We start from the raw sequence: 23,958 nt of genomic DNA on the forward strand, positions 1-23,958 counted from the left end.
AGAGCAGATGGAGAAACAGAGAAGGAAGAGAGAGAAGAGAACTGAAATAATGAGATAGAGGAGAGAGAAATTTCAGGGGAAAAAGTGAATAAATTTTTTTTTTTTTTTAGAATACTGCTACAGTACAATTCTAACTTTAGAATTGTATTGTAGCACTATTGCAAACAAATTTGCAATAGTTGAGTTTAGCATTGTCTGATGCAAAGGATTTTAAAGCTTAAAATGTCAAATTGTCCTTAGATATGACATTAGCATTCTCCAATGCTAATGCTCTAAGAAGGAGCTTCACACACATATACACTTAGATTAGTTTAGAGTAAAATTTCTATTTTGTATCAAAAATAAAATTATGGAAGTATGTATGTGGATTGGATTCATAATGATGACACTAAATATTGTATCCTTTTATGAAGGGGTGTGCATGGATTGGATTGGGTTGAATTGTTAAATCTGAATCCAAACCATTATATGTGTAAAAATCAACCCAACTCAACCTACAAAGGTCGAGTTGGATTGGGTTGGATCTATGAGTTATGCTTATATGTTTTTGTGCACGGTAAAAAATAGGTATTCATGAATTATTAAAGCATTTAAAAAAATATATATTGCAAAATAAAGATGTTCACTTTCATAGTAGCAATCACTTTTATGAGCTTATCAAATTCTATGGACTCTCTTATTATTACTCCTATATAAATAATAAAATCCCCTTTTTACCAAAATAATAATAATAATGTATAGCAACTTTCGTGTATGATTTATCTAAAATTGTGCAATTCTTAAATTCTATAGTACCAAGAAATTTGACCAAACACTTATCGCATTTGATAGGATTGAGTGATTGACTCAACCTTGGATACCTTTTATTCCTTTCTCAGATTTCCCAACGTGAGGAAGTGCGTTAACCCACATGACTACCAACCCACCACCTCGTCAATTCAAGAACAAAGTTTGGTATTTATTCCATGTCCAAAACAAGCCCCTCCTCATTTTCTATTTTTACTGCCAATGATTTGGGTTTTAATGATCTGACTCTCTATACAAAATCATGCGAGTTTGGTTTATAATTAGTAGTGTGTTTTATTACCAATTAAAATTCCGCACAATAGATGCATGGGAATAGAATCATTTCCCCCAAAATGAAAATATCTTGTTTAAATTATTCATCTCTTTTGGTTATCATGTCTATTTTCAATCTTGTTGGCAACATTGAGGAAATAAGCACAGAAAAATGGAATTCCATTCATTCATTTCGTGGTAATTTTTGTTGGTAAATAGGATTGGAAACTAGTTCAGTTGCATATTAAAAGTTCAAGTATGCTCATTTAATTTTATTCCAAACACAAGTTAAGCTAAAGCTTATCATCAAATAAGATTAGATATTCAAGCTCAATTCATTTCTTGTCAAACAAACTTCTTGATTCATTTTTTTTCCATATATAATATAGTAATAATGATTAAATTTCTTACCCCTTCACAAATATGCATTTTACAACAAATGAAATCTATATTATCCATAAACTATAAATACTAATCTGATATTATTTAACTTATTTACAAATTTACACAATCCATTCTTAAGTTTATATAAAATTATAAATACACTTTTAGACAAGTATACAATTAAATCAAGGTCGCATGTTCACGAACATATTATTATGTTTGAACTTGGTTTGTTTGCTAAACAAACGAATATAAATAGGTCTTTTTTTCCAAATCGAGTTCAAGTTGCTCATAGATAGATTGGTTCATTAACAGCCCTAGTAAGTCTCAATTTGAAATAATTACTAATTAAGTTCACTTGTCCACGTAGGTTGGAGAAAATATGTTGCTAAGAAATTTTCAGTTGAAAAGGAGAAAATATTTTGCTAAGAAAATTTTAGTTGAAATGGTTTTAAATAGAGTTTGTTTTATTTTGAAGCGGCTCTTAGACCATTTAGATCGCCCCAAAAGAACGAAAATAACAAATAATAATTCTAAAAATGATATTTGTCAAACTTGATTACTTGAGTTGATATTTTTAAGAAAGTTAATTCTAAAATCAAAATTCAATCCAATTCAAGATACCTATAGAAAAGATTTTTACCTGATAAGGATCTAGAAATACAAATATGCTTGAATTTATTAGTTATAAGACAATACTATTTAGCTTAGATTTCATCCAAAAAAAAAAAAAAAATACTACTCACTCAGACCTACTTTGTTTGTCATGTTTGGAAAGTAAAATTTTTTAAGGGAACATCATTTATTGTCTTGTCTACCTTTTAAAAATGTACAAGTTTCCAAAACTACCCTTAAATAGATTTATCAAAAAATTGAATCAATAAATTAATAGGGGTATAATAGGAATATTAGTAAATTAATGACTTTTATTTTTAGAAACAGGACAATATTTTGGGACATCTCAAAATGGAATAGAGGACAAACAAAGTGGGATGGAGGGAGTATTAGCTTAGACCATAATTTTATAGTGTATGTTTGGATGGTGCTAAAAAGCACTTTTTAGCTGCGTCTTACATTTTTTAGTGGGTCTCATGCACTATTCACAAAACCCACAAGTAACTTTTTTAGCAAAAATAACTTCAAAATTAGGTCCCACGGCACTAATCATACATTTAAAAATTATTTTGCTACAATATTTTCAATTTTCAATTTTCAACAATAAACGATATCCAAACACACCCTTACAATATATATTTTTTAAGAGTTAACAAAAATTTAAAAATTAATATTGATAATGTTAAATTCAGATAGGTGTGTTTATTGTGTATTGCGTATGTATTTCATCTTATAAAAAAATAATAAATAAATAAATAATTGGAAGGATCAAGTTTGAGTTCATAACCTCTACCTATGCTCTAATAGAACCTTGATCTCATAGCCTCCTTGAGTATTTTTTTTTTTTTTTTTAGAATACTAAGTATTTTTAATACACACATGAAAAGAGGAGATAAGGTTTTTAAAAAAAACTTACAGTGGTATATATCCAAAAGGGCCTGACTCTTGGATACACAGCACAAGTTTTAAGCCTCCTTGAATACTTGTATGTTAATTGGCATTCTACGGAAAAAAAGAAAAAAAGAAAAAAAATAAGAGAGAGAGAGAGAGAATGGTTTCCATTTCTAAATCCATATAAAATTTTATTTTATATGCAATCTACAACTATCTTAGTATAGTAACATATCACTTAAATAAATTTTTATTATTTTATTTTATAAAGTAGAAGTATTGTTTATGACACCGTTTCATATACAGTAAAATCATATCATTTAATAAAAGTCTCTTCATTATTAGATTTAGGAAATTAATGAAATGGGAACAATGTTGTTATGCAATCTACAGCTTTCTTAGTATCATTTAAAAAATAAAAAACATTTCTTATTAGACTATTTTATGAAAGTTTTGATAGCGTATTTTTCAAGAAAAATATAAAAATTTATAATAAAAAAAAAAGAAAATGGAGAAGAAAAAAAAGTATTTGTTAACTTTATCCAAAAAATAAAAATAGAAAAACTATGGGTCTACGACACCGTTTCATATAGATAGATGATCCCTTTGAAGTTAAAACTTAGAACTGAAAAAGTAAAAGTTAGGAGTCGGGACATGCTCCCTTGCCGGTAGTCTCCCTCTTTCTGATCATAGTCCGAGAAGAGAAAGGCAAAAGGAAATGGAAGGTAAAGAGCAAAGCAAGAAGAAGGAGTCATGGTATTGGAATTGGTTGATAGGGTCAGTAGCATTGAGAGTAATACTCGTTTACTTTTCCAATAACCTCAATCTCGCTTCTCGCCCCGAAATCTCCACTCCGCTCACCAGCCTTCGCCGCCGTACTCTCTCTCTCTCTCACCGTTAATTCCAATCTTAGATCTTTAATTTAATTTAATTAGATTTTGTTTTGTAGTGGCCGAGGGTTACTGGTTGAAGCAGTCATCAATGTCTCCCTACGCAGGTCCTTTATTTTTAATTTCTTTTTTTTCTTTTTGATTGTTTAATTTGAGAATTTGTTGTTGAGATTTTTGTATTTTGACAGGATCTATGTACCATGGTTCTCCATTGCTACTCTCACTTCTTGGCCCACTCACTGCCAAAAGGTTACCACATTTGCCATTGCTTACACCATTCATTAGCTTTAACTAATTCATCTTCTTCTTTTTCTTTTTTCTTTTTTTTCCATTATTAATTTAATGAATACTTTATTTTTTAACTATTTTATTGGGTGGTGCAGAATTGAAGGGCAACCTGATCATATTTTGTGCAGGTAACTAATATGTGTCTCTCTTCTTCTTCTCTTTTTTTTTTTTTTTTGTTTGCTGTTTGGTTCCTGTATTTATTTTATTATCTTTATCATCTTTATATTTCGCGTTATTTGTTTTAAATTTTAATCATCTGAAATTTAGTTATAATTGTCACTCATTTGATATGAATGCATTTTGTGTTACATTTTTGAGTGCTTGCATACACAAATGCGCGCGTGCGTGCATACAGATTTTCAGGGTTTTGGTGCACTTGGTTTTGCTTAGTGGTGTTTTTGTGTTTTTTATTTGCTTTCACATATGTTAACCAACACCTGAGGATGTAAACTTGGCGCTAATCTATCCTAATTAAATTGGAGTGTGTTGCCTGTCAATTAAAATGGAGCAATATGGTAATTCTATTATGATTGTCAATTACCAACTTGTGCCTTTGCAGTTGTGATTGAAATGTGGGCAACAAGCATTGACTTCTATCTGATTTGTTTGTTGCATGTACTATTCCAAGCAACTTGGATGTTACTCCCTTTTCTTTGTTCCTTATTTAGCCTATATTGTACATACGTTGACGCAGTTAATATTAACACACCTTTGGATACAGTTTGGTTTTCGTGATTGCAGATGTTGTGAGTGCCATGTTCATTCGTGCTACTGGTCGGAATCTTCAGATTGCTTATAGTCAGAGTTTGAAATTTCTAGACCTTGTTAAATTATCGGAAAAGTCAGGTAATTATAATAGTTAAAGGGTTTTCCAATAAAAATCATTTTAGATAAAGAATGTTGATACAAGAAGCACACTAGAGAAGAATAGACAATTGAATCAAGCTATTTAACTTACAAACTGTAGGGCAGTGGCACATTTGATAGATTTAGTGTGTAACTGAGTTGTTGATGTTGAGAATTGAGATGCAAGATGAAAATTTTTTGTGCATTTGATTGATATAATGGTTACCCTATTAACTCATAATTAAGTTTCAACAGTAGTGTTGGCTTAGATATGTCAAAGAGGAAAATTACGTCCCGGGGCTATTGCGTGTATGATTCGAGTCGTGTTCAGCTGAAATGGTGTAGGAAGATATGTGCTAGTGAAGTCTTTTGAGTAGAGTACAGTAAAAAGAAAGAAAATTGGAACCTTCTAAGAAACTTTTTTTTTTTTTTTTAATGCCATCTATATAAGTAACTATATTCATTCAAATTGCCCCCTTCTCATCCTTCACAAGCTGATGAACTGCAGTATTCATGTTGTTTTCAGATATCCTTCCTTCTGGAGATATTGCTGCTCTTGTCTACTTATGGAATCCTTTCACAATAGTTGCATGTGTCGGTTTGTCCACATCCCCAGTTGAGAACCTGGCCATCATTTTGTCCCTTTATGGAGCATGCAGACGTAAGATGCTAACAATAGTTGTATTGTACTTAAGTTCCTTATTGTGTGTGTAGTAATTTTTGTTTTCAAGTTTGTTCATGAGAAGTGAAATATATTTCCTCAAATGATCATAATAGTGACCTCAAACAACAGACAAAAAAGGAATTAAAAAGGAGAAAAAACCAAATCTCTTCTTGTGGTGATGATCCTAATGTTTTATGTTTTTCATGTTTGTATTCTCTAGTAGTAGCTGATTTATTTTGATTTAAGGCTTGTATTGAACTCAAAACATTTTGAGTTTGGTCTTTGCTTAGCATTTTTTTATATGCTTCTTTTGATATTTGCCTGCATTTTTTGCATTTTGCACTTAAATCATTTATGCTGACTAAAATTAGCTCAAGTAGCAATTGAAAATTTGCCTGGCTAGAGATGTCTCTAATTCACTCAAAATCATGTAGGCATTGAATTGATAGGCATTTCCCATGCAAGATGCTGCCACCTAGGTACTGTTTCTGTGGCATGAAGTTATAGAAAATATTATTTTCTTATTACAAAAGGTGTGTCTTACTGTGCTAATGAGCTCTAGCTCAAATGGCAGTGGCACTTCCTCCTCACAATAATGGGGTGGAGGAAAAGGTTGTTGGTTCAATAGCCTAACTTACCAATAATAACTAAAAAAATGAAGAAGTGTCTCTACTTCCTAGTAGTTCATACTGAATGTTTATAATGGTGGAATCATACACACAATTATCATTGGATCAAACTCTCTTATGACTACATAGAATTTTCAATTGCCTCTGGTATTGTAATCCCTACTGAGGAAGTAATGATCAATTGGTTCATCACTTCATTGTAAAGATTTGAGGTGCCATGTCATGTGGTGATTGTACAATGCAAGAACATCCAAATCACATGTACTAAGTGCATTTTTTTCTTGATAGTATTATTTATTGATTGTCCTTTCATGAAACATCTTCACGATAAATTTTTTTCCTAATGGTATTATTAGCGTGATATATAGAAAAATGGAGATGTCTTTGAGGCATCTTTCTTTGAAACTTTTTGCTTGCTTTTAAATGTTGTTTATCTGATGGAATCCAGGAATAGCTCCTTTGGCAGCTTTTGGATGGGTCATGGCGACACATCTGTCCCTGTATCCTGTGATTCTGATTATTCCGGTATCCCTTTCTTTGCCTTAGAGTTTTTGATGGAAACAGTAAAGCCTTTAAAAGACTCATGAACATGTTCTTTAAATTTCCAATACATGCAAATTGGTTCTTTATCATTCAGTTTTGTTCCAGATGATTCTTTTATTAGGATATGGTCCAGATACTCCCCCTAGGAAATTGTTCCTGCAAAAAAAATATGTTGAAGTTGGAGATACTCCCTCAAATGATAGATGTCTGCAAGAGGAAGCAGTTGATCAACCTGAACTCCCATATGTTTTCTCATGGAGACCAGTGATACATTTCTTATTCTGGACTTCTTTGTGGTTGGTCTATGTGTTAGTTCTATGTGGTGTATCTGTTAAACAGTACGGTGGTCTCTGGGAGTTGTTTAAAAGGTATATTTTGAATAGCATAGTAATCTTTATAGGTGCTTTTCATTGTCATATAATCATATTGCCTTGCTTTCGCAGCAAGTAGCTAAGTACAGTGCAGTATGTGCAATTTATTTTACTGTGTTTTTAATGATGCACAAAGTAGATTATGTAGATGTCACCTGAGGATGTGACTTCTTTTCTGGGTCAAGAATCGAATAGCAGGTGCATTGCTATAGTAGCTGGCAAATCTGAGTTTAATAATGAATCGAGCACTTAACTTGGCTGCTCAAGATATCTCAGAGATGCCTTGCTCTGATGATGTTATCTTGAGAAATTTCTGGTGTATATGAGCACAAGTAGTTCTAACAAACTTAGTGAAGATCATAGAATACTGAGGCAAGAGCTGCTGCATAGAAAAATAAAATCATGCACTAGGAGTCTTGTTCATCTATTGTCTGTTGCCTTAAAATCATGCTTTAGACGATTTGTGTACCATAATCTTTTGGCTTCTGTTAAATTGCTTGGGATAGAAGAGTTATGTACCATAAAGATTTTCACTTTATGGTGTAGAAATCTGTCTTAGCTTCCTTATACACATTGCTGGTTTTTTCAGAACGTATGGTTTCATGCTCACCGTGCAAGATCTATCTCCTAATATGGGTGTCTTATGGTGAGCCTGAAAATATCTCTAATTTAATGTGGTCTAATTTAATCCTTTCTTTAAGTATTTGGACTTATAAATTCTTTTCTCTGATGTTCTACTGCAGGTATTTCTTTGCAGAAGTTTTTGACTTTTTCAGAAATTTCTTTCTGATAGTTTTCCATGGGAATATTCTATTTATGATACTGCCATTAGCCATACGGCTGAAACACCGCCCATTCTTTCTAGCTTTTGTGTACATTGTGATCTCCTCGATGCTTAAGTCTTATCCTTCTGTGAGTTCTTCCTTATTTGAATTATTTACAAGGATTAAATATTTTTTTGTGTGCAATTTGACCCATAGATATGAGAAACTTTGTTCTTTCAGAACACTTAACAAAAAATGAGGTGACCCAATAGATATGTAATTGTTTTTTTCTGCCTTTTCTGAATTATGTTAGGAATCTAATTCGCTCTTCCCTTTCCCCTTTTATGTTCAAATTTTGATTAGGTTGGAGATTCAGCTCTGTACTTGGGACTGTTGGGGTTGTTTGTTAATGAACTTGCAGGCAAGTTAGCAGGTTCTCTTTTGTTACTGACCTATTTAGACATGGTTTGGTATCTTTAACTTTCTACCCTCCTTGACATGCAGATATGAAATTCTCTTTCTTCCTGTTCTGTGGTTACATCGGGGTTTCTCTCCTTAGCCCTGTGATGCACAACCTATGGATCTGGAGGGTATGGCTCTTTGAAGCTGATCTCAATGTTCAAACGCATAAATATTTTTCTTTTAGATGGTGACTTGTTTAATTGAATTTGCAGGGCACTGGCAATGCGAACTTCTACTTTGCAACTGCAATGGCTTATGCTTGCTTGCAGGTTTGTTTATTTGTAGTGAATTATATTCTTTCCTTGATGTAAACCTGATAGTATCCATAGGAAAGTATAAGATAATTCAGAATTGCAGCTTTACTTATTAAAACCAAAACAGAGTTGCAGATGTCATGTAGGAAATAAAAAGCTGACATTTGGTTTATTTCATAATGGTAATTTATAGTGGAGTTGAGCCTTGAGAGGAAATCAGTCATCAACATCGTGATTCTATATATCAACCAAGCTTTGAGCAATTAGTTTTTATCTTTTATAATTCAATAATCACAATGGAGGTGGGGGCATTTGAGCCCTAGATTTCTCTATTAGAAACACTAGGAGGTGTCAATTGAGCTACAAGGCTCTTGGCAACCAAGCTTTGAGCCATTAGTCTTCTAGCATGATCATGTCTAGAAGTTTTGCTACTTTCCAGCTGACTTTTGACCATTTAATTGTTTATCTATGTTATGGTGAGTTTTAGGCTTTTAGCTGAATCTTCAAATTAAAATTATTGAAGTCTATATTAAGACAATTTTCCACCAAAACGGTTTGGAGGGGAGTTATCCCAATCCACTAAGTGGCAATGAAGTGAGCATCCACATGCTTGGAGGAAAATCTGTCCTTAGCAGAATTAATTTCAAATAAGTTGAAATTATGTTGACTTAATCTTCAGAATTCAAATATCATGCACGTACATGGGATTGAACCCATAAACTCACTCTCCACCCCTTTCTTATGTGGGGAGGTTAGGAGATCCATTTGGTCAAAGGGCCATTTGCAAAATTATCAAGTTAGTGTCGTTATGAGTTCTACACATCAAAGTTCTTGACTGCTTTTGCCTTTAATTTTTCAAGCAACCTAAGCTGTTCTGTTGCCATCTGACTCCAAACAGAAGATAGCTAATGAAATAATCTCTTAATCATGGAATGGAGAAGCTAAAGGGCTGAGCATCAAAGTGGATGATCACTCTGTCCCAATTCATTATGGGTGTACAAATCCTTCTTTCTCCCCCAAGACTTGCAAATATACGTCAAACTTACCGACACCTAGATTAGTTGTTGGAACAATAAAGGTCAATAAAAAAATGTAAATTGATGGATGGTGCACGTAAACCTTACTTTACCCTCATATCTGCTTCAATTTTAAAATTTGAGGATTGTTGATCGAAAGAAAGAACTAAAGCATTTGCCTACAGATCTAGGTTTTTTTTTTTTTTTTTTTTTTTAAGCTTTTGGGTACAGCTCAAGTAAAATTTGCCACCCTGTTGAATATATTAAAACCTGCTTAGGATATGAAATTTGAATAAATTAATGCCTGATTCTCAAGAGTTATCCATAAAATACTTTGGTTCATTCTTCTCTAATAATGAATGTTCTGGGTTTGTCTGCAGATTATTTTGGTGGTCGAGAGTGTAAGTGCCATGCTCAATCACGACAGGAAGCTGAGAAAGCTATCCGCCACAAAGGTGTTGGATGGTAAAACTTAAGCACTTCTTGCCACTGCATGCATATTTCTGATCGCTTGGTATTGGTGCTTAGAGTTCTAGAGCAAAATTGCAGTGGTATAGCTGCAATGGCCTTCCTTGTTTTATACTCACAAAGATGCAATTGCAAAGCACTCTTCTGATGGATCGGGCAGCATAGACATTCTTTTGAATTACTTTTAAATCAAATTTTGGATGTATAAGATTATTGTAGTTTGATTAACAATACTCCATAGTTTTTTTTTTTTTTTTTTTTCACTGTAAATTGGTACTTTGTTTTATTTACAAAAGAAGTAGATAGTTGATGGACCATCAATATTCCTAGCCTTATTGATGGTTATGTTATTGGATTCTTGTTCAAATTAGGCCCTTCTTGAACACTAGTAATTCATGAAAAATTGAGTTTCTGTGTGGAGATGACTAGGGATGTGCAAAAAACCGGTAAACTGAAAAAACTGGCTGAAACCAGCCGAATTGAGTCCAATCTTTAAGTTCTGTTTCGGTCCGATTTGGTTTTGATTTGAATTTCTTGAAACTGAAATATTTTGGTTTCGATTTCGGTACTGAATTTTTTCACCCCAAAACCAACCGAACCAACTGATATATAGATATTTATGTAAGCTTAAAACATAATAGAGCGAGTAGCTTAGTGGAATGATGCGCATGTTTCAGCCACTTGTTCACAAGTCAGAGCCTTCGCCTATCCATTTTGAGTTTTAAAATTTTTTAAAAACCCTAGCATCGTATCAGTTATAAACTTATAACCCTACTAGTCTCTTTCTAGTTGCCCCTCCCCTAATTTTCCCTCTCACACAAACACAGCCACTTGTTCACAAGTTTGAGTCTTCGCCTATCCATTTTGAGTTTTTAAAATTTTTTTTAAACCCTAGTATCTTATAAGTTATAAACTTCTAATCCTATTAGTCTCCTTCTAGTCGCCCCTCCCCCGATTTTCTCTCTCACACAAACACATACCCTGCATCTTTTTCTTTTTTTAATATCCACATACTCTACATCTTATTTTTCTCATTTCTTCCAGCACTGATTCTCTCTCTTCGTTTCTTGCTATGGGTATGTCTTCTTGATTTATTTCTCTCATACCAAATCACCCATGCTTGTACTGGGATTCTATGGGTTTTGTGTCATCCCGTGATGTTTGTTTTAAAGAAACTCTGTAGCTACTACCTTTTGTTGTAGATGGTGGCTTAATCTTAGTTTGTGTTTTATGTTTTTTGCTGTGTTGCTCTGTATTTTGTGCTGAAAACAAGGTCTGTGTTGATCTTACTTTTCTTGTTAGTTGTTGTACTGCTTTTGTCTTTCAATAATATCTCCGTTTGAGGCAAATAAATCTTCTTCTCTTATTTTTTTTTAATTGCTTTTGTTTCTCACATCCCAAACATTGAAACCCGATCAAACTGAAACCGAATGCAATTAGTTGGTTTGGCGTCCCTTCCTTACAAGTCAGTTTCAATGCTCAAAAATTAAAACCAAAATTTTTGGTTCAGTGCAAAAATTGCCTTCAATACCGACCAACCCGAACCGATTACACTCCTAGAGATGACAATTGACCGGAAAGAAAGCTAGTTTTTTTTTTATTATTATTTTTTTTTTTAAATAAAAAAATATTTTTATCCTTTATTTTATTTTATTTAATATTCCAAAAAGGTACGGGGTGTTTAGTCTTTGGAAGTCCTTGTTTGGATGTGATTGTAACACTTGTTGAGGAACAAATGTTTAGAGGGGACAGAGATGGGGTAGGATGGGATTCATGGGAAGCCGCATTAGCTCTGTCAAGTGGGGTTCAGTTATGATAATCTTAATCCTATAGTCCAATAGCATCAGTTGGTGGGCTACTTTATTTTACTATTGACAAATAGGAGGTGCTGCTCGATCAAAGATTTTTTTTTTTTAATTTTTTGAGAAGTGCTCGATCAAAGAAGAAACAAAAAGAAAGGAAAAAGAGAAAAATCTTGTAGTTAATGAACCTTAGAGATATCAGAAATCCCAATCTTGGCACTCTGACTTTGTGGTTGTTGGACTCTTCTCCTCTCAAAATAGGACCAATGTATGAAATATCAAACGTAAATGTCCATAAGATGCCAGTTTTCAGACAAATTATAATTCAATCATTACAGTCAAGAGCATTATAGCTTAACTATTCTCAGTGTTTAGAAACGTCCAGGGTTTGAATTCCTTGTACCCCAACTATCAAATAATTAAAATAAATAAAACTCAGTCATTAAGGGAGGGTTCTGATCCAGTGTTGACATCATGGTAGACTAGCTTTCCATTATACATTAGTTGACATTTGTTGCTTTCCATTATTCAGTAGTTGACATTTGCTGGTGAGTCAGACGAAAAGCCGTAGTAACGAGAGGCCTGGGTCCAAGTCCACTCATTAACTTGGCAATTTACTTTTGTAGTTGTTATGATCGCTCTGGCAGTCTGGCTAGCTAGCATGCTGGGCAACCAAGAAGCATCACAACCTGTCTTGTTCCCTTATTTTTAAACCAAAAAAAAAAAAAAAAAACCCTTCAACTTGTTTTCCCAACTCTCAAAATCAATGTTACTAACCATTCCCATGTCACTGCAAAAGTGAATACGTACATGATAAGACCTGGTTCTTGCAAGTTGCTACTAACAAAACATTGCATTGAAGTTATGCCTATGCACCATGACTTTTGAGTGGAGATGCGGTGTGTCTTTGTGTTAGAACCCTTTCCTCTCTCCCTTGTGTGTGTTTGTTTCTCCAAAAAAAAGAGTCATGCCTATACATACTTATGTGGTGTCGAGCAATATTTCTTTGACATGCATATATTTTTTGACAATTTATAGAGAAAATAATCATATATATGAACGAGCCTTAGTTCTATATTTAAGATGGATTGATTGTCACGAGTCATAACTCTCTTGAAAAATAAAATGTTACAATTTTAATGGTCAAAAATGATTGTGTCCCAATTAATATTGGACCCTTTTAACATAAGGAATGGTATTGTTACATTAGGTTATTAGGGTCATGTGCCCTACAGTGCGACCGAAAGAACAATACTTGCGCATGATTGCATTTGCATACATGAATCTGAGTCGGACATGATTGTTTAACAAGGTAGGCTTTGTCTTTGTATATACATAAGCTTCCGGGTGGGTCATGTTTCCGAGGCCCAAGAGTTAATGACTATCCCAGGTCATGGATGACCACATTTACAGCTTGCTTTTCTCAGTAGTTTTGTTTCTTTATTCAAAGTTCAAACAATTATTTTATATTATATTATATAATTGTGATACCAGCAGTCAAATGAAAGTGAACTAAGGTGCTGTTTGGATTTAAGTAGGGTGGTAAGGTTGGGTTATAAATGAGTTGGGTATGTAATTACTCATTTATCTATTTATGGCCTGTTTATATATAAATTAAGGGTTTTGCTAACGAGAGGGCACTCATTAATAATCCACTTTAGGAAAGTTTTGATACCACTTTTATAGGAAATGAAAAAAAACTGTTAAAATATTAATTACTTTTTTTTTCATTTCCCATAAAAACTTTCTTTATATGAATTATTAACGAATGCCCTAACGGCACTCGTTAGCATTTCCCATAAATTAATTATCCACTATCAACTCATCCCATTCAATTAGTAACCCACCCATTTAACTCAATATAACCCAAATGCCTTTAAAACTATTTGAATACCCTCTTGACCTCCAAAATACCCTTAAATACCTAAAATGACGCAAATACCCCTACACTTTCAAAATTACCAATATACCCTTAGACATCCAAAATTATCTCTAAAATGAGCAAAATATTGCTAGAATCTCTAAAATAACCAAAATACCCTAAATATCTCTAAAATTACCAAATATGCTCAAAAACCACTAAAATGACCAAAATATCCCCAAAATCTCTAAAATGACCAAAATACCCCCTATATCTCTAAAATCATCAAATATGTTTAAAAACCACTAAAATGACCAAAATACCTCCAAAATCTCTAAAATGGGCAAAATACCCCCCCAAAACCTCTAAAATGTCCAAAATATCCCCAAAACCTAGAAAATTACCAACATACCCCCAAAACCCAAAAATTACCAAAATACCCCCGAAACCTAAAAATGACCAAAATACCCCTAAAACCTAAAAATGACCAAAATAGCCCCCAAACCCAAAAAATTACCAAAATACCCAAACATTCAAATGGGTTGGGTTAATACTTATCCAAATTAGGTGGGTAATGGGTGGGTTCATGGATATGGATAAAAATTGCCACCTCTAGATTTAAGTGAAGAGAAAAGCTAGAAAATGGTTTCATTGTCTTCCTCTTCTTGGATGAGGTGTAAGTGTATCCTCATTTATGCATCGACTCTCCTCCCCATCTTCTTTCATGCTAGACAAAACAGTGAAAACATATTCCGAGCGAAAAAGAATTTTATAGTAATAATTATATGAATAAGATTACCTAAATCAATGCTTATTGGTTTCAAATGCTAACCTAACAATACTTAAAGATTATTCAGTTTAATAAGCTTACTTTAATTGACTAACGAGTCTGTATGTATGAATGTAGCCTTCATTGACATCCCTCTAGTCCAAGTCCCTCTTCTCTCTACCCCTAAATTCTAAAGTCAAAGTTGGGGTCGAGAGGAAAAGTATGATGAAAGATTAAATGTTGGCTAAATGTTTGAATTTGAATATATTATTTAAACCCTTTACTCAAAAATAATAATAATAATAATAATAATAATAATAATAATATTATATAAACCCACAATAACTAGGGTCTTAATGAAGCGAGGAAAAAAGCAGGAAATAAATGAATAAGCTTTAATAAAATAGAGTATTTCAACACTTTTTTTTTTTTTTAAGAAACACTTTAAATGTTTATAACACTAGTTGAGATGATGTACACATCTAAATTTCCAAATCTAAAATTTTTTGTTTGAAATAATAAGCATAAAATGAAAATGTGAATATGAAGAAGTGATTCTATTTCTTTGAAATTAAAAGGATAGGGATTGTTCTTGAAAAAAAGAAAAAAAGAAAGAAGAGGCGTTGTTATACATTCCCATAACCAGTGAATTTGGCTTATATTCCACTAATGTTTCTCCACTGCACCGTCTCTAGATCTAGCAAAATTGGACTCGGGCCCGATAACTTGAATCAAACCCAAAAGAAAATACCCAACTTGAATCCAAGTTTTTTACCTAAAGTAAAAACATATTGACTGATGACTTCACCTGTTTTCTAAACTTTTTTTTTTTTGGTTTTATTTTATATATATATATATATATATATATATCATACCATATAAACTAGCAAATCAATTCAAATGTTAAACCACGTAAAGATAACACGACGTCAACCATCCAAAGGTAATGATTGCATTGAATCAATTATCAAATAACATCCACTAAAAAGTAAAAAGCAAGTAAAAAGTCTTCTTTCTAATTTGACCATGGGACAACAAGATTAAGAGAAATTGAGTTTACAAGATAAAATTTGAGAGCATCAAAGTAGCTTAGATTGAAACAATATCTTTACATTCTCTGGTGTGATAAAAGGCTCTAAGCATTGGTCTAAGCTCAAAATTTCTGCAAAAAACCTCATAATATTCTTGCCATTGTCAATCTCATTTGCTACAAGTGAACAAACTTCTCTTATTGTTTTTTTTTTCCCCTACACACACACACACACATATATATATATATATATATATATATAATTTTATGGACTTTTTTAATGTAATAATTAAAAAAAAAAAAATCAAACCTAGGTCTTTTTTGGGCATTTAATGGCAAATTATTTCATTTTTATGGTGATGATATTACTAGTAAACTTTAAATTTTGTAAACTAACGAATTTATGTTTTTTTTTTTTTTTGATATTTAGTATTTTTTTTTTCATTTATATATCTTTTTCGCATGTGAAAAATACGGATAGACCCATAATCCAATTTACCAAACCTGCTTGCAACACATTTATGATAACCCGTTTTGACATGAACCCGGTTAACACGACCTGTTTGCCAGGTCAACACCTCTGACAAAGCATGCATAATTGCATATATGTCATAACTCAAATAACTCGGATGATATGAATTTTTATTTGACTACTAACTTCACTAATTAACCCAAGCAGGCTTTGTCAACTTCGTTATTCCCGCTTCTTAATAAGAAGAAGAAAAAAAAATCCTGCACTTTGCCTTTCTATAATCATAGAATGAGTTTTAGTTGGTTCTATATATAACCTGTTTATTAAATGTTTAATCATCTAGGTGTTACAAATTGAGCGGCTAATCAAACGTGAACGTGCGACCTCGACTAACCACCAATATGAGTATTACAACCTTTATTTTTCTTCAATTTCAATTGCATTATCTTCCTTTTAACTTAATCTAGCCTCTCAGAGAGAGAGAGAGAGAGAGAGATTAATATAAACTTTGATGGACTTGCTTGCATTGCAACTAAAGGTCAACCCTCACACTCAGTCAATACAAGAAAACGAACTATTGCTGTGTGTGTAATATCTAAAAAAAAAAAAAAAAAACATAAAATAGTTTATTGACTACCTGAAGGTGACCCAACATACCTAAGAAACCTATATATATATATATATATATATAAACTTCTAAATTTGGAAAGAGAACATCTTAATTAGCGAGTATAATAGTGTCATTATAATACTGTTCTTGGATTTAAACCGTATATGGGAGTGTTTTAGTTTTGGATTCAAGTCTTAGTCACTTTTATAGTGTATAATATTCACCTAATCATCAGCCTTAAAGTTCATCACTTTCTTTCCTACCAAAGAAACCTGGTTGCATGTACATGTTAGCTTCACTTCCTCTAAAAAGTTTTCCTGCACTGCAAGCACACACCAATTAGTTTTTGCACCTATTGCAGTAGAAGACCATAAATATTTGTTCAAAGCATGCGTTTGGAGAGTTTTTTTTTTTTTTTTAATAGTCAGTTTATTTGTTTATATACAGATTTTAAAACCTCAATTTTCTAAATATAAATATATGTTTATAACTTTCAACAAATAAATAAGTTTATATAGCAAAAAGCTAATCTAAATGCACATATAACCCAAAATCAAGTTTCTTTTCTCTTAAACTATATTGTCATTCTTGCTACTTATTCAAATCCCAACACAAACTAGCTAGCATCTTTCTTAATTAGTTTACTTTAAAGTTTAAACAACATATTGTATATATTTTATAGCCATTTACATGTAGCTTAGTTCACAGGACAATTGATATATGGCAAGTGTTCACATGTGGATGTGTCACTCACGGCCGGGCTGGCCTTGGCATGCGTTACAACATGCACCACTAGGATTAGTTCTCAATAAACTATGTGTTTTGCAAGGAGAGCATGATAGATTTAAATTAAGTGATGTTAGGGAAACTAAAAATTTATTACCTATAGCTTATAAAATGACATATCACAAATCAAAGAAAAATCATTCAAATTTCAAAAATTAATTAATTATGTTGTTTAATTAAGTGACACAAATCATATTTTTGTCATATCAATTTGCAAGTTTTTATTATAAAATTTGTAATAATTTAAACATTTTTCATTTAAAATACATAATATATATCATATATAGATTGATGGTCTTCATGTAGATTTGCATAATAAAAGTTGGGATGATCGGTAAAATGTGCTATTTACACTTTAAACAAATATTTAGATGAGAGTTTTTTACTTTTTTTTTTTTTTTTTTTTGGGCCACTTTTAAGTTACATAAATTATTTCAAATTTATGGTTACACTGATTTTACAAAACCAATAAATGCTACGTGCCTTTGAGCATGAAATTCAAAATGCAAGTCAAGTCTCTTGCACTTGTATTTACTGTTTAGTAATAACTTGTAAGCACTTTGATTACTATATCCATTAACCAGCTTTGAAATGAATGGATGTAAAAATTTGGCAAGTCATTTATTTAGTTAAAGTTTACATTCAATTGTTGTTATAAACTGAAAATATTTCTAATAAATTAAACTTCTCTCTTTCATTTTTACTCTTGTGTGTAGGCACCATGCATACTCGAACTTTAACACAATTTATTCATACTGATACACTGATACAGACCTATTTTTGTGGGCAATGTTTCTTACAAATTTGCAGACAGACGTACTAGCTCATTTGGTTGGGCTTATTTGGTTAGAAACTTAGAACCACATTTAGATTTCACATTGTATTAAATTTGGCTAATGTGGAATATTAAATTTCACATTAACTTTTTATATTTTTCATAAAAATAGTATCAAAATTTTCTTAAAATAATTTAATAATAAATATTAACTTTTTATATATTGTTTTTTTTAGACAAAATAAACCTATAAAAAATTGTATACCAAACACTCTCTAACTACGTTATGGCATGGAACACGAGGTGACTGGGATTAGGAACAGTTAACGTTAATGATAAATTAGCGGTTAAAGACGACGTAGTCTTTTGGCTAATACTCCAATAGTTTTGGTTTAGACTTTAAACTTTTAAAGAGTTTATTAGACAACTCAACCAAATATACCCAATCCCCATGCGCACGGGCACGGCACAGACAAGAAGAACAACTTTCTCCTCAATTCTCTCTCTCATTCTTGGGTAACTAAAAACTCTCTTTACATAGAAGTTATAATATTACTATTATTAATAACAATAATATCTATCTACATTAATTTAGTCTATACTTTTATATATATATATATATATATTTTATCAAACTACTATTATTACTAAGTGTTGGATTAGAGAATGAAAAAAAAAAAAAGAGAATTGTACTTCACACTTTACGCAATTAAGCCTTGTAATAGCACTTAGGAATAAGTAAATATAATTTTTTGATAAGATAAAAGCAACAGTTTAAGGACTAATTAAGATGGTTTCTGACTCTCTGTACCAAAACACGTGTGGCACATTCCAAGTACTACAACCATCCAAGGCTCACTTTGGAAGACTTTGTAAGTCAACTTCATCAACAATCTAAGCCGTCTGATCATAAGACTATGATAAGATGGAATTGATATATATGATCTCTCTGATGTGAACCATTAGATTTGAGCCAATTTAATTAATTATTCTTAAAAAAGAAGAAGATTTGAGCCAATTTATAACTATGACAGGTAGGACCCTCAAATTCCAGCAAAGCCCACCTGCAGACATGAGATAAAACCCTTTTGAAAAATGGAAACCCTAAGGGTTTAGAGAACATAAAACTGACAGTATAGCAACCACTTCTGTACTGTACGTATTGATTTTATAAAATATATAGTCTATGTTCATAATTCCTATATATATAAAAGCTAACTGAGCTGTCGCTACAGTGCAAACCTCAAATTGGAGCCAAGCAGTTAAGCAATCTTTGTCATCCTCTCAAACAACCCCCATTCAACCTTTTGAACTTTCTGCATTAAGGGTTTAAACTTAAGGGAACCGTACATGTTAAACTAATCACCGTTATATAAAGTTGTAAAAGATTGATGTTAAGACATGCTTATATATTTTACTATATATATAAACTTTACAAACTGTATATCATTCGCTATTAAAAGAATAATTCAAATATTTATTTATTTTATTGTAGAAGTGATTGTCACGTCAATTTGTATGCTCTTTATACTAAGTCTAAGTAGTAACTTTAGCATTTTTCTAGAGAAATGAGTTAGTCCTAGAAAAAGAGCATCCGACTACTTAATAATAACACCGTGTATACAAGCTAGAAAGGGCATTAACTTTACAGCTTTGGTAACCTATAATGATATCTACTTCAGTCAACCTAAAAAAAAAAAGAGAGAGATGTTAATTAATCTACTTCCAAATTTTAATCTTGCAGACAAGATGTTAAAGGAATCACAGAACACAGTCACCGGTCAGACAAATTTTTAGGATTCCCATGTTCATAATTTCCAGCTCTCTAACCTTTCTTTCACGTGAAATTTTCTCCAATATGAGGTGAAAATTTGTACCAACTATATAATCTAGTCGGCGATTGCACATAATGGAGGTCATTATTCACAGTAATGAGTGACCTACCTACATTTGGCTCAATGGTACTTGTTGCATGGAAGTTGAGTGAGTCCGTGGCTCAATGGGGGCGGTGCTCTATGTGTTGAAATGGGTTACCTTATCAACTAGCTTAGCTTACCTACTTGTGTGAAATTATTTTCTCCAAGAATAAGAACAAAATAAGCATGTGGCAGTGCTTGCATGCATTTTCTAGAAAACCTTAGAAACTAAATCGCTTGTGATGTATGCATTAAGATTGAGAGTCTGACATTGAGAATATGATTATACGAGATAATTGTTACTTGCAGCTAAAGAAGATCTAGTAAGAGATATGATTCTGAAACATAAATAAAAAGAGAAGAATGAAACACAAGAAAGAATAAGTGTGGAATCTTTCATAGTATTTCATCACATAGATACTATAGTATTCAGCGAGGATATTGGAAAGATTTCCTAAGTAGGTGAAATTCATTAAATTTTAGACTTTTTTAAGTTTTTAATGATCCATTGAAGATTGGTTTTCATACTTAGTTTCGTCAGAAAGATCCTTTAAACTTCTTCTCAAATCTAGATACAAGCTCATTGTTCTTGCAAAATCTCCTTAAAAAATGGCCATAATTCTGCATCGTGCTCCTTTTGTTTAGCTTTTGATGAGCTTTTAACCATAACCAAACAAATGATTCACACACACTCACACACATAGAGGAAGCATCATGTAACCTTCAAAGTTCAAGGTAGGGTCATAATACAAAGTTTTATAGCTGCCGTTGACAAAGGCTAAGGGGTTGTAAAGACAAGTTAGTCTAATGTATTCTATTCTATCTAAACAGCTAGTGCAACTTTATATACTATTATTTTTTTGTAACTATTTGTAAATTCTGCCTGCCTATTTAAGAAGATCTTCTGGTTGCTAAGATACATGCCAGCACTTTCTGCTTCACCCTGTCTATTCTTCCCACGTTTCCCACCTCAAACTCTTCTAACATCCAGTAATCTTAGCCTGTCCCATTTCCTTTTGTTTCAAAGGCCTAAAGCACATCACAGCATTATGTACTTATTTCTTCAACTCAAGGTCTTCTCTGAGCTTCAATTAGTGACTGTAGGCAGGATGTGGGGCTTGTGCATTGGAGCTTTAGTAATCATAAGCATCACACATTTTGTTTACCGCTGGAGAAATCCCAGATGCAATGGAAAACTCCCACCAGGTTCAATGGGATTTCCACTCCTTGGTGAGACCCTGCAGTTCTTCACTCCCAACACTTCTTCTGATATTCCTCCTTTCATAAAAAAAAGAATGGATAGGTAAACTTTCTAATAAATTCACCAATTCTTTTTTATCAAGAGTATTGCATTCTTCTTGTTATGACACATTTTACTTTACAGGTATGGATCAATATTCAAGACCAATTTGGTGGGACGACCAGTTGTAATCTCAACGGACCCGGATCTCAATTACTTTATATTCCAACAAGAAGGAGTACTGTTCCAGAGCTGGTACCCAGATACATTCACAGAGATTTTTGGAAGACAGAACGTGGGTTCCTTACATGGTTTCTTGTACAAGTACCTCAAGAACATGGTGCTAAATCTCTTTGGTCCTGAGAGCCTTAAGAAGATGCTCCCTGAAGTTGAACAAGCAGCAAATAGAACATTACAACAATGGTCATGTCAAGACACTATTGAATTAAAAGATGCAACTGCAAGTGTAAATCCAGGCTAACCATTACTCTTTTCATTAAAGAAACAACAGAGATTTTCTTGTTCAGAAGTGTAATAATAATTTGGTCTTTACAGATGATTTTCGATCTGACTGCAAAGAAACTGATCAGTTATGAACCTGATAAGTCCTCGGAGAATCTAAGGACGAACTTCGTGGCATTCATACAGGGATTAATCTCCTTTCCTCTGAACATTCCCGGGACAGCTTATCACAAATGTTTACAGGTAGATGAACCAAAACCGATTATACTAGTTTGTGTCATACATATCATGCATTTCTTTCTTTTTTTCTCAATTTTTGACCATTGGGGAATGTAGATAATCAGGCAAACCAAGGACCAATTTTTCCCTTAATTGACTGACTCTTTAGTACTTCACACAATCCAGTAAATGGTTGATATTTCAGTCATGGACTGAATTGGTTTTGTCTGACCACAGAAGCTGATAAGCCTTTTAACTAAATATGACTTTCTAAGCAACCCTGTCTATGTTTCTTGGCCTTAACTATTCAAGTTTTCTCAGGGAAGGAAAAGGGCAATGAGGATGCTGAAAACCATGCTACAGGAAAGACGGGCAATGCCTAGGAAGCAGCAAAGTGATTTTTTTGATTATGTCCTTGAAGAACTTCGAAAGGATGGAACGATACTCACAGAGGCAATAGCTCTGGATTTGATGTTTGTGCTACTGTTTGCCAGCTTTGAAACGACTTCCCTCGCTATAACTTTAGCAATTAAGTTTCTTTCAGACCATCCTCTAGTGTTGAAGCAATTAACAGTAAAGAATTTCTATATTAAATTCAAGACCATTGTATTCCTTCACAACCTTTATTGTTACCAACCAACAACATACTCTAAACGTTTCTACCTTCTGTCAGGAAGAGCATGAGGCAATTCTTAACCAAAGGGAAAATGCTGATTCTGGACTTACATGGAAAGAATACAAATCAATGACATTTACATTTCAGGTGGATTAAGCCCTTTCAGTTTTTTCCTTAATAGAATATTAGAGATCATTCCTCTTTCTATTTCTACAATACAAAATTTGACGAGTTCAACTTGCAGTTCATCAATGAAACAGTTAGACTGGCAAATATTGTTCCTGGGATCTTCCGCAAAGCACTGAGAGATATACAGTTTAAAGGTATGCATACATTTACACTGTACAGGACTAGTCAGCTTCTTATCACAGTAATTAATGCAAAGAAAGTTAAGCCTAATATGACAAATAATACAAATATTGATGCAGGATATACCATTCCAGCAAGTTGGGGGGTTATGGTCTGTCCCCCAGCTGTACACTTGAACCCTGTAAAATACAAAGATCCCCTTGCTTTTGATCCATCAAGATGGGAGGTGAGTCATATGTTTGAGAACTTCCAAAGTAGTTTACTCCTAGCTTTATGCTGCTACAGATAACATGCTTGAATTTCTTATATCTTGATTGTATGAATAACACTGGCATATACAGGGAGTGGAATTAAATGGTGCAACCAAACATTTCATGGCTTTTGGTGGTGGAATAAGATTTTGTGTCGGAACAGAATTTACTAAGGTGCAAATGGCTGTGTTTCTCCATTGTCTGGTAACAAAGTACAGGTAACTGTCCCAAAATCTGTGTGTGTATGTGTGTGAGAGAGAGAGAAAGAGAGAGAGTAACCTATTTAACATTTGAACTTCCAGGTGGCAAACAATCAAAGGAGGAAATATTGTCCGAACTCCTGGTTTACAATTTCCAAATGGTTTTCACATTCATCTCATGAAGAAAGATACAAGGGAACAACAAACAACATATAGCTCTACATAAACAAAACAGAGCAATCACTATGCTAGCCATTTGTGTTGCTAGAAACACTATACCAGAGGTTCCAACTTGTCTTCACACCCAGCAAGATCACTGGTCTCAAGCTGCACAGGATAATGGTCAACAAGACAATTTGAGTGCAGAAGAGGGAGAACAATTATGATATTCTCTCCACAAGCAACGATCATGCTCTACTTTTGCTCAACAGCACAGACAAATTTTTGTGTTTTATCTCAACATGTATCTATCAGATCCAATATATAACAAATTTAT

General features: G+C 32.9%; 2 protein-coding genes across 4 annotated transcripts; both read left to right on the forward strand.

Moving 5' to 3' along the window:
* Window positions 1-3,555: 3,555 nt before the first annotated feature.
* On the forward strand, window positions 3,556-10,461 carry LOC115971824 (phosphatidylinositol glycan anchor biosynthesis class U protein). Its single transcript, XM_031091888.1, has 14 exons — window positions 3,556-3,824; window positions 3,899-3,946; window positions 4,028-4,088; window positions 4,223-4,255; window positions 4,849-4,973; window positions 5,500-5,634; window positions 6,715-6,791; window positions 6,915-7,177; window positions 7,770-7,826; window positions 7,924-8,092; window positions 8,308-8,365; window positions 8,449-8,534; window positions 8,619-8,675; window positions 10,057-10,461. Exons 1-14 carry the CDS (start codon window positions 3,668-3,670, stop codon window positions 10,150-10,152), a joined length of 1,422 nt encoding a protein of 473 aa, XP_030947748.1. The 5' UTR covers window positions 3,556-3,667; the 3' UTR covers window positions 10,153-10,461.
* Window positions 10,462-21,274: 10,813 nt separating this feature from the next.
* Window positions 21,275-23,911, forward strand: LOC115969906 (cytochrome P450 87A3). 3 transcript variants are annotated; one of them, XM_031089541.1, is made up of 9 exons: window positions 21,275-21,468; window positions 21,550-21,871; window positions 21,961-22,110; window positions 22,408-22,659; window positions 22,760-22,849; window positions 22,947-23,025; window positions 23,092-23,237; window positions 23,353-23,480; window positions 23,565-23,911. In XM_031089541.1, the coding sequence occupies exons 1-9, from the start codon at window positions 21,275-21,277 to the stop codon at window positions 23,686-23,688; spliced, it is 1,485 nt and encodes a 494-aa protein (XP_030945401.1). In that variant the 3' UTR covers window positions 23,689-23,911. The 3 variants fall into 3 exon arrangements, with proteins under 3 accessions (XP_030945401.1, XP_030945403.1, XP_030945402.1); XM_031089543.1 differs by having other exon boundaries at window positions 23,131-23,241; window positions 23,357-23,480; XM_031089542.1 differs by having other exon boundaries at window positions 23,131-23,237.
* Window positions 23,912-23,958: the final 47 nt, after the last annotated feature.

The sequence above is a fragment of the Quercus lobata genome, chromosome 12 (genome assembly GCF_001633185.2).
Source record: "Quercus lobata isolate SW786 chromosome 12, ValleyOak3.0 Primary Assembly, whole genome shotgun sequence".
Classification (NCBI taxonomy): Eukaryota; Viridiplantae; Streptophyta; class Magnoliopsida; order Fagales; family Fagaceae; genus Quercus; species Quercus lobata.

What these genes read in the sequence shown, in the direction of transcription:
- LOC115969906 (XM_031089541.1), top strand. Translation starts at nt 21,275, where the DNA reads ATGTGGGGCTTGTGCATTGGAGCTTTAGTAATCATAAGCATCACACAT. An exon ending in ATAAAAAAAAGAATGGATAG is followed by an intron (nt 21,469 to 21,549) that starts GTAAACTTTCTA and finishes TTTACTTTACAG; the next exon opens with GTATGGATCAATATTCAAGA. An exon ending in TGTCTGGTAACAAAGTACAG is followed by an intron (nt 23,481 to 23,564) that starts GTAACTGTCCCA and finishes TTGAACTTCCAG; the next exon opens with GTGGCAAACAATCAAAGGAG.
- LOC115971824 (XM_031091888.1), top strand. Translation starts at nt 3,668, where the DNA reads ATGGAAGGTAAAGAGCAAAGCAAGAAGAAGGAGTCATGGTATTGGAAT. An exon ending in GCTCACCAGCCTTCGCCGCC is followed by an intron (nt 3,825 to 3,898) that starts GTACTCTCTCTC and finishes TTTGTTTTGTAG; the next exon opens with TGGCCGAGGGTTACTGGTTG. An exon ending in TAAATTATCGGAAAAGTCAG is followed by an intron (nt 4,974 to 5,499) that starts GTAATTATAATA and finishes TGTTGTTTTCAG; the next exon opens with ATATCCTTCCTTCTGGAGAT.